This window comes from Gobio gobio (assembly GCF_949357685.1).
Source record: "Gobio gobio genome assembly, chromosome: 10".
NCBI lineage: Eukaryota > Metazoa > Chordata > Actinopteri > Cypriniformes > Gobionidae > Gobio > Gobio gobio.
In genome coordinates, this window is record NC_137116.1 from 36,433,982 (window position 1) to 36,445,351 (window position 11,370).

At 39.4% G+C, this 11,370-nt stretch overlaps 1 protein-coding gene across 1 annotated transcript; it reads right to left on the reverse strand.

Moving 5' to 3' along the window:
• Positions 1-2,057: 2,057 nt before the first annotated feature.
• c8h22orf15 (chromosome 8 C22orf15 homolog) lies at positions 2,058-6,713 on the reverse strand. The gene is made up of 5 exons (XM_079826944.1): positions 6,333-6,713; positions 5,819-5,905; positions 2,994-3,116; positions 2,832-2,903; positions 2,058-2,540 (listed from the first exon to the last, which is right to left on the reverse strand). Exons 1-5 carry the CDS (start codon positions 6,355-6,357, stop codon positions 2,404-2,406), a joined length of 444 nt encoding a protein of 147 aa, XP_079683070.1. The 5' UTR covers positions 6,358-6,713; the 3' UTR covers positions 2,058-2,403.
• Positions 6,714-11,370: the final 4,657 nt, after the last annotated feature.

Here is an 11,370-nt window from a genome sequence, read left to right on the forward strand (position 1 = left end):
GGCAATTCTTTAAGGTTTATTCCATTAAGTTATAAAACTACAAATACATTTGATGTATAAATTGAAAATACTTTTATATATTTTAAAGGAACACTCCACTTTTTTTGAAAATAGGCTCATTTTACAAGTCCCCTAGAGTTAAATAGTTGAGTTTTACCGTTTTTGAATCCATTCAGCCGATCTTTGTATCTGGCGGTACACTCTAAAAAAAAAGGCTCGTAATCATAGGGGAACCTTTTTTAGTGCTATATAGCACCAATTTTGGTGCTTCAGTGGTTCTTCAGCGGTTCTTCAGAGGTGCTATATAGCACCTTAGTCAAAGAACCGGTGAAGAACCTCTGAAGAACCTCTGAAGAACCACTGAAGCACCAAAATTGGTGCTATATAGCACTAAAAAAGGTTCCCCTATGATTACGAGCCAAGAACCATTTTTGGTGCAATATAGAACCTTTTTTTTTTTTAGAGTGTAGCACTTTTAGCATAGCTTAGCATACATCATTGATTCTAAACAGTCCATTAGTATCTCATTCAAAAAATGACCAAAGACACTTTCAATATTTTTCCTATTTAAAACGTGACTCTTCTACAGTTACATCGTGTGCTAAGACCAACTGAAAATTAAAAGTTGCGATTTTCTACACCTATATGGCTAAGAACTACTTTCTCATTCCTGCGTAATAGTCACGGATCTTCGCGGCCGTACCATGGCTGCAGCCTTGTAAAATGAGCCTATTTTCAAAAAAAGTGGAGTGTTCCTTTAAATATTGTAGTTTATTCCTGTGATGGCAAAGCTGAATTTTCAAGAGGCTGCTCACTGCTGAGCAAATGGGTGGAGCTTAAGTCCAACTCCTCCTTGCTCGATGTCCAGCAAGGAGGAGGGAATGAAATTTGGGCCTAACTGGTGAAGCTAGAATATTCTCAGCCTCAGACGTCACGCCCACGGACCATTAGCTGAACGTCTGATGCATATGGCACACTTATCTGGAAACACTTCAGGAGTTTCGAAGTCGTCATCTGATTGGTTGAATTCTACAGGATGTCCGTGAGACGTGTGTATTGCGTTCTTTAATGGTCCGCCTGGAAACAAATGCTGTGACGGCAAACTCCCTTTTGGAAAAAGAACGGCAAACTGTGAAAATGAGCGCTTACCAGGATCAACTAAACGCTGGATTTTCAAAAGCATGTGAAGTTTGCAGCTCCATTGTTGCAGTAAACTTGCACAACTTTCTTGAATGAATCATTTATAGATGCACGCAGGTCTGTTATTGCAGGGACATTTTCACGCCTATAAACATGACGCGGAACAAATCGAACTGTGATTGGTTGTGTTACTTGTCAGTCAAACGTCCTCTTGGGCGGTCCTTGATCAAGGAAAGCTGCGAGAGTCCAGACCTTCTACCATCAGTCTGAAGGTCTACGCGAGACTACCCTAACCCTACCCACAACTCCATGCCTCCATCCCATTAAACGTCCAGAGAGGTGGAGCTGGATGCCATTTGACTCTGCAGTGAGTATCACTTGGAATTTTCGAGACCCTGAGTGAGTCTCAATCAGCTCACTTCTTTACTAGGTTGTGAATCAATATATTGTGTACATGAATGTGGCCTGATTGAGCTGATTGAGACACACCCCAGAATAGCTGCAGGTCGTAATGGGCATGCTGAATGGTACACAATGCTACAACAGAAACTAACCCCTAACACTACCCTGACACTGCTGGCAATTACATGCAGATACCCACTATTTGGGCTGAATACGAAATCAACCCCCTATACCCTCAAATAGGGGACTATGAGGGCACATCCATTTCACATCAATCACATTTCACCTCAATAATCCCCTATGCCACATTGCACCGCAATAACGAGTGTACAGCTGATGTACACTCAACGGCTGTCCAAATTCACATTTTCATTCACGCCTTCAAGTGAACTGTTTTAGTGGACTAACGGAATAGTGATTGAGAGTTTAGGGGGCGATTTCGGATTTAGCCTTGGACTTTACTCCAGTCTTCAGTGTCACATGATCCTCCAGAAATCATTCTAATATGCTGATTTGGTGCTTAAGAAACATTTTTTATTATTATTATAAAAGTTTACTTTTTTTTTTTTTTTTTTGGAAACAGACATTCTATTCGTCAAAGAATCCTGAAAATAAAGTTCAAAAGAGCAGCATTTATTTGAAATAGAAAACTTTTCTAACATTATAAATGTCTCTACTGTCACTTTTCATCAATTATTGCATCCTTGCCAAATAAAAGTAATTTCTTTGAAAATAACGTACTGACTCCAAACCTTTGAACAGTTTTGAATGCTCTCAAACAATGTTCTTCATATTGAAATAAATGATATAACAGAGGAGTAACTCAACAGTGTTAAACACATGGCAATATCCAGAGTGTTTTCAGCTCCGAGGTGTTGTGATGGCTTTCTTAAAGTTGATAGCAGCTTTGATGCGGTTTTGACTGACTCCTCCCCTTTTAGATGCTCCACCCCTTCTGTCCCTCACCTTTGAAGGATTTGACAGTTTCCTCAGAATCTCTAAATTTAGCAGAATAAAGGATTACATTACAGAGAGAGCCAACAACTACAAAATAAAGACATTTAGTCTAATATCCCTAACAAAATTGTAACATGTTAACAGAACCAAAATAAATATTTCTACTCATTGTGAAAACTGCTGTGATTAGTAAACATATCAATTTAGTTGGAAAATCTGTTTAAAGAACAAAACACAGGAAAGAAGAAGCAAAGAGTGTTTTTCTTGATACTGCATTCTCCATACACTGTTATAATAAATTAGATGAATGAAAGAAAAAATTGAAGAATTGCCTGCTAGCTCAGGGTAACTTGTGCCAAAGTCATACACTGCAGAATACTTAGGACCTTCACTGCCCTCACCTCCTGTACAAGAGAACATACACTGTTTTTAATGATTTTTCTCACAGCTGCTGTGGTATCTGATGTACCTGAAGTGGGCAAGGGGAAACTCACGTGACACACGTAATGGAATATAGCTCTCTCTCTCCTTCAGCAAACTGCTGGCGAGGTCTGTGCTCTGCGCTCTCTCTGCCAAGTTCACCAGCTCTCCCGTTCTGTCCATCAAGTCCACAGTCTCTACAGAGAACAGTTCTTTTTTTAGATCTCCTACACTGGTGAGTCTGTTTCGCTTCAAATTAACAGTGTGAGATTTTTAGTGTTGCTTGGTGTTGAACAACCCCAAACCCTAAGAATAAAGAGCAACCACACAGAACACCTTGGAAACTGCATATCTAAAGGCTAATTACCGCTGCACTAACAGGTGCAGACTAGCACTGACAGTCACCAGATTACAGCAAGTCACTTCTCAGCCATTCCATGACCCGACGAACGGCAGCAGGGGTAACACACTGACCCGACAAAATCCAACAAAGTGTCTGTTACCGTTGGATGGCGTCTGTCGGTGCAGTGTGAATTAGCCTTAACAACCACCACTAGTTCTGTCAGGACCACTATTGTCAAAGATGACTGATTGACTATTAGCATATAGTTTAGATTGTCGGTATGGTTCTGTTCTGGGCAAGAACTCCTTGCGCATTCATGCAGCCTAGCATGGATAAGAGCAGGGGGAGCAGCAATAAGCCCCCTTAGGGTAAACAGAACCAACATAATGTATTGCAGATATCATTAATATACAAAATTCAGATTCAGGAATTATTCTGATTCAATCAGAATATCAAATCCTGACTAACAAGAGGAGGAGCTGGGGGTGGAGGAGGGTAAATGAGCTCTGGAGAAACGCGATAGCTGCTGATAGTACTGAGGAGCTATATACACTCACCTAAAGGATTATTAGGAACAGCTGTTCAATTTCTCATTAATGCAATTATCTAATCAACCAATCGCATGGCAGTTGCTTCAATGCATTTAGGGGTGTGGTCCTGGTCAAGACAATCTCCTGAACTCCAAACTGAATGTCAGAATGGGAAAGAAAGTGATTTAAGCAATTTTGAGCGTGGCATGGTTGTTGGTGCCAGACGGGCCGGTCTGAGTATTTCACAATCTGCTCAGTTACTGGGATTTCTAGGGTTTACAAAGAATGGTGTGAAAAGGGAAAAACATCCAGTATGCGGCAGTCGTGTGGGCGAAAATGCCTTGTTGATGCTAGAGGTCAGAGGAGAATGGGCCGACTGATTCAAGCTGATAGAAGAGCAACTTTGACTGAAATAACCACTCGTTACAACCGAGGTATGCAGCAAAGCATTTGTGAAGCCACAACACGCACAACCTTGAGGTGGATGGGCTGCAACAGCAGAAGACCCCACCGGGTACCACTCATCTCCACTACAAATAGGAAAAAGAGGCTACAACTTGCACAAGCTCACCAAAATTGGACAGTTGAAGACTTGAAAAATGTTGCCTGGTCTGATGAGTCTCGATTTCTGTTGAGACATTCAGATGGTAGAGTCAGAATTTGGCGTAAACAGAATGAGAACATGGATCCATCATGCCTTGTTACCACTGTGCAGGCTGGTGGTGGTGGTGTAATGGTGTGGGGGATGTTTTCTTGGCACACTTTAGGCCCCTTAGTGCCAATTGGGCATCATTTAAATGCCACGGCCTACCTGAGCATTGTTTCTGACCATGTCCATCCCTTTATGACCACCATGTACCCATCCTCTGATGGCTACTTCCAGCAGGATAATGCACCATGTTACAAAGCTCGAGTCATTTCAAATTGGTTTCCTGAACATGACAATGAGTTCACTGTACTAAAATGACCCCCACAGTCACCAGATCTCAACCCAATAGAGCATATTTGGGATGTGGTGGAACGGGAGCTTCGTGCCCTGGATGTGCATCCCACAAATCTCCATCAACTGCAAGATGCTATTCTATCAATATGGGCCAACATTTCTAAAGAATGCTTTCAGCACCTTGTTGAACCAATGCCACGTAGAATTAAGGCAGTTCTGAAGCAAAAGGGGGTCAAACAGTATTAGTATGGTGTTCCTAATAATCCTTTAGGTGAGTGTATATGCGGTGATAGACGTCGTATTCCTATAGGTAGACGCGATCAGCTGATGCGAGTTTGACTAACGTGACCTGCCAGAACTGACACTATACGCCTGATGAGCTTATGACCTTAGCACCCCCCTAGCATCATAGTGGGTTTTTACCATAGACTGTAAATAAATATGGACGTAGTGTCTGTGACGTCAGCCATAGGATTCTGAAGAGCCGTTTTGAAGCACAAAGTAGGGACAAGCTGGCCGTTGCCATCTTGTCAGAGCGTCATCGCATGTCACTTCCGGATAATAGAAAAGGGCAAAGAGGCGGGACGTGGGTGGAGCTGAGGTGGAGCGATGACTAACAGACAGCAGATAAATGGCTATCCACCTGTCACTCTGTCACTGTCGGACTTTAAAGCTTATATAATGTAAACGAATGAGTTTTAAAAAAATTCACCCCCCTCACAGTTGTCATGAAGGGCAAAATTAGCCGTATAGACCAAAACCACAATTTGTACCAGGCTGTAAACATGTGCTTTTCTACTGTAAAGTTGGGCATTTTAACATGGAGCTCAATGAGATTCTGCTCCCTTCTGGAGCCTGTCCCTAGTGGCCAGTCGATGAATTGCAGTTTAAGTCACTTCCGTATTGGCTTCAAGAGAAACTGCAGGAGGTTGCCGCTTGGTTTTTACACAGGTAGGCACACAACATGTATGTACTTTAAAAGATGTAAGAATCTAATTTTAGCTTGAAAATTATTCTTACACCAAAGTAACTGAATTCATCTGAATTCTTGCTTGACCTGAGCTGAAGCATACTTTGATTTACCTTGGGGATCCAGATTGCATTTTTCTTTTATACAGTGGATGAAGTTTATAATCTTGCAATTTAGGTTCAACATCTCTTCTCTTCCCTCTGTAAGAAATATATATTTGAATACATTCATACCATAACAACAAAGAAACTTGTATAATAATATACACACTATACTGAAATAAATGAATTAATTCAGCATTAAATTGACCAAATTCAATATATATTCAATATACTATATAATATACTATATATATACTATATATTATATACACGCACACATACTACTTTTCAAAAGTTTCCTTCATTCTGCATTATACTGAGTATATGATTATAATGTCAAAAGTGGCAGTAAAGACATTTGTAATGTTACAAAGGATTTCTATTTAAAAAAAATGCTGTTTGTTTGAACTTTCTATGGATTAAACTTTCTATGGATGGGTGAACATCTTCCAAAAACATAAAAACAGACCCCTAACAATATCTTAATGTAATATAAATGCTGCACATTTATAAATCCTGCACTTACCACCAAATATCACGGTAATGAACATCTCGGAAGTGAAGTTTTCAGTTGCTTAACTGCTCACTATTCTCTCAGCAGCCTGCTGTAATGAACGTGTCTGTACAATAAAAGACCGTTGAATGTTGTTGACTACAGCCATTCCAAGAGACAATGCCCTGGTTTATGACGAATGCTGAAAAGTTCTGAATATAATTGGCAGACTAGACTCAATGTAACCAGAATTTTATCCCGCTGTGCCACCACTGAACTATAGATGAACTCCCCTCCTGGCCTAGAATCTGCATTACATAAACAGCACCATATTACCCGGGCTACATTTTTCACTCTCTATTTTTCTGTCTCTCTCTCTCTCTCTCTCTCTCTCTCTCTCTCTCTCTCTCTCTCTCTTGAAAGGAGAAGAGAGAAAGGGTTCTTTTTATGAAGCAGACCAGTCTGATTTGTCTCCATGGAGTTAGTACACAGACAGACAGGTTCTTTGATACTTTGAAGTACTTCTCCAGGACATGTCTAGCTGAGTGTGGAGCAGATCTATAGTCCTTTTCCCATGACTTTAAACATAACACTAACAGCACAGTTATAGCTATTTCAGTATTAACTTGGGAAATGTTATGCCATAAGAAATGAGTCTTGAAGGACCAATAGGTTAGCCAACTTCATTAATTTAAATGTCTGTTGCAATTTTGACCCTGTACTCTAGCTGCATTAACATTGAGTGCAACTTCTATACTGCCGGATGTGAGATGATCCATAAAAACAATCTGATTGTTTTACTCATGCTCTCAATTATTTCTGCTAAAAAAAAGTCCAGTTCTGTTTTTATGAGTGGTCATGATTCACATACAAAGACAGGATTAGTCCTCTCTTCATGATAAAGTTACTTGAAGTCTAAACAAAAGAACTGACGCAATACATTATTAAATGAGAAGAAATTAGTAATTGTGAGTCGAAGCTCTAATTTCTCATGGTAAGTTTATAACTGTACATTTAAAAGGTACACAATTGTTCCATAGGGTACAATTATACCATTATTTTCCTCTACTTAGAGGTACAAAAATGTACCCTTAAGGGTACCACCCTTAAGGGTGTATATGCCTTTACAAAAAAGACATTCATGATGATACAGAAGATTTCTGTTTCAATTAAATGCTGTTCTTTTGAACATTCTATTCATCAATGAATCCTGAAAAATGACTATCATGGGTTTCCATAAAAATATTAAACTTCAACACTGTTAATAATAGGACATTTTCAAGAAAGTTTCTTGAGCAGCAAATCAGTAGAATGATTTCTAAAGGATCTGGAGTAATGATGGCGAAAATTCAGCTTTGCATCACAGGAATAAATGACCGTTCTCAGAGCAACCGCCAAACCCAGACTCATGCCAGACAGAGAAGCGTGATTCGTCACTCCAGAGAACACGTCTCCACTGCTCTAGAGTCCAGTGCCGGCGTGCTTTACACCACTGCATCTGATGCTTTGCATTGCACTTGGGAATGAAAGGTTTGGATGCAGCTGCTCGGCCATGGAAACCCATTCCATGAAGCTCTCTACGCACTGTTCTTGAGCTAATCTGAAGGCCACATTAAGTTTGGAGGTCTGTAGCTATTGACTCTGCAGAAAGTTGGCGACTTCTGCTCACTGTGCGCCTCAGCATGCGCTGACCCCACTCTGTGGTTTTACATGGCCCTCAACTTTGTGGCTGAGTTTCTGTTGTTCCCAATTGCTTCTGCGACCCTTGAGAGCAACCCATTCTGTCAAAAATGTTTGTTGAAGCAGTCTGCATGCTTAGGTGCTTGATTTTATACACCTGCGGCCATGGAAGTGATTGGAACACCTGAATTCAATGATTTTGAGGGGTGTCCCAATACTTTCAGCAATATAGTGTATATTACAAAAGAAAACAGATATATTAAATTGTAATATTACACAATATTACTGTTTTTGCTGTGTTATTGTTCAAATAAATGCAGCCATGTGACTTCTTTTAAAAATCTTACTGACCTTAAACTTTTGAACGATAGTATATTCATTATAAAAATTCCCAATGGCATTTTAAAATTGTATTAGTTTACATGACTTAAATTTACAATTAAAATCTTTTTTTGCCCCTTGGAAGTTTGCTGAGGCCCCCTTGTGGGCCCCGGGCCCCTAGGTTGAGAACCACTATTTTACAACATGATGGCCGATACACAACTCTGGCCAGAATAACAGCCATTGAGAAACAAACAGCAACTTCCCCATGACAACACAAGCTTAAGCAGTCATAAGCTCAGATTCCAGTTATACCTAACACCGCTTTTCAGAAAAAAATTGTTATCGGTGTGTAAACATGATTAGCTTCATCACCAGGTATTTTCCACAACTTTAGATGTGATATGAAGCTTTAAGTCAAAGATTAGCCTGTTTGCTTAGCTCAGTAAAAGCTAAATGTATGCCAAAGGTTATCATGTTTTTATATATACATCTACTCATATCCTATTCACTCACATCTTTCCCACAGCATGCCAATTGAGGCATATAGGACATATATAAATAGTTACTGCAGCACGAATACTGTATGTCTGAGGAACAAATTGCTATTGTTGATAAGAAGATCCAAAAGCTCTGCTGGCAGACATGGAGTGGAGCCCAGGAGTCATAATTCGAGTTCAATAGGAGGATGGGTGTGAATACTGCATTTTCAGACGAGGAACACGGGTTCATTTAACATCCATTTGTGTCAGCTCACAATGAGCCTTTGTTTGCAATAACTAGAGATGGATTACTGTAAATGTTTTTGTGTAAAATCTGTCAGGAGTGACAGCAGTTTTTGAACGATTGCCTGATTCAGTTCAAATTGAATGAGTAAGACGGCCTGCAAACGGTTCAGTTTGAATCATATGTGCTTGAAGTAAAGACACCATTGATTAAAAAAAAATCTATAACAGTATTTTTTTTGTCTGTGTTTGGTTTGACACTATGTTACTAGATTTGTATATATGTGATATCTACATGTCGCCTATTATCATATGTTGAGCTCATTTCAGAAAAACGCCACTCTAAAATACTCTAGATTAGAAATCTCTTGAGATAAACTAGTGCAGCCTTTTAACCTGGAATCTATTGGGACTTGGGAAATAGGCTGGGAAAAATACAATGTTAGGATTCATAAAATGCTTCAGCGTGTGATCGAGCTCAACAGCCCAAGAGAAGGAATCTCCCGGGATGAGCACTTCATGTCTGGAGACTCCGTCTTTGAAAGGGAAGCAAATGTATAGCTCTTTAAGCTAAATCACACTTGGCCAAATCGTTTACTGATTACGTTATCTATTTAAATGTAATGTAATGTACCGTTTACATATTTAAGCAATATCAGACGAGCAAGAGTGCTGAATATACAACCGTTAAATATACATGTAGTTAATATTGAGTTTTTTCGTCTGTTTTTGCTCGCCAACAAAATGGTTAAAAAAAAGCCACAATGTCGCACATCTCTGCGCAACACACAGCAATGAATCAGTGTTTGTGAATGAATCGGTTGAGTGAACAATTCATTGACTCACTTGTTTCCCCCAACTGCCGTATCGATGTAACCGTCGGAAAAAATAGAGAACTGACAAATATAAAATAAAATAATAGTTAATAAAATAAAATAAAAGTTATATACTGAGTTTTATTCCTGCTCAGACATGGTGTGGTTGCTGCTATTCCCTCATGACACAAATTTTTTTGGTGTGACAAATTATGATTAGGCTGTAATCGGATATTATAGCAGCATCTTCATCTCTACATAATCACATAATCAGGAAACTGTATAATCTCCAACGGGTTATTTGACAACAGCCCTCCATTTGAAACTGAGTAATTGTCATTTATTCATATGGTAGAGGAAAATGTGTCCACATTGCCAGTGACCCAATACTGCATGACCTGATCTCTTCTAGATGAACACTATGACGAGGCAGCAAGAATAAGCACAAAATCATAAGCAATGGGTTGGTGTGAAATCACATGTTTCATGAACATTGCCAGGACATTACAATATCTTTTTGTTGCAACAGAATGATGTTCAAGTCAGATAAAAAATAAAAAAAAACTTTCATGGAACAAACAGGAACAAAATAAGGCTGCACAAGTCATTTTAGTTTCTTTTTTATGGTCAGTGAAGAGTTTCTTTTTATTTTTTAAATAAAATATTATTGATTGTCAGCTTAATGCAATTTTCTGTTCATTTTTTATAAGGTCTGAATTTTTGGTAACCCTTTTACCAACTTCAGGACATGTCAGGCAACGTTATTATGAAAAGTTGCAATTGAGAAGGCCAAAATATTTAAAGTAGAACAGGCAATTAATGTGTTTATCTATTTTTATGTATGTGCTACAACGACTACAGCAAAGATTCCGACTGAAATCGTTGAACATAAGCTCTGGGTGGTTCTGTGTGCCCTTTGAGCTTATTCGCAACGGTGCGAGCACTCAATGGTGATACAGATTGGTTGAGGATCAGCAAGGGCATGAGACAGGGCTGTATTTTGTCCCCATTTCTTTTCAACCTCTACGCTGAGGAGATCGTGAGAAATTTAGACCTGGACTCGTCCAATATTGGAGCGAGGATCAGGGGAACCATCAACAATTTGAGATATGTGGACAATTCAATCTTGCTGAAAGGGAAAAGGACCGGATACATTTCATTTTGAAAATTGAAGTAAGAAAGTGAAAAAATGCGGCTGTACCTTAACATAAAAATTCGAAGTTCATGGCGACAGCAGCTAGTGGAGAAGATCAGTGATGAAGAAATTGAATCAGTTCAGGATTTCATCTTCCTTAGATCAAAAATTGACCAAGATGGAAAATCCACCCCTGAAATCAAGCGCTGGGTCGCACTGGGCCATACTGCAATAGTTGGCATGAATAAGATCTGAAAGAGCAAAGATATCACTCAAACTACCAAAACCAGATTAGTCTGAACCATCATCTTTCCCACAATGTGTATGGGTGCAAGAGTTGGACATTAAAAAGGCAGACAGAAGGAAAAATCGATGCATTCGAAATGTGGTGCTGG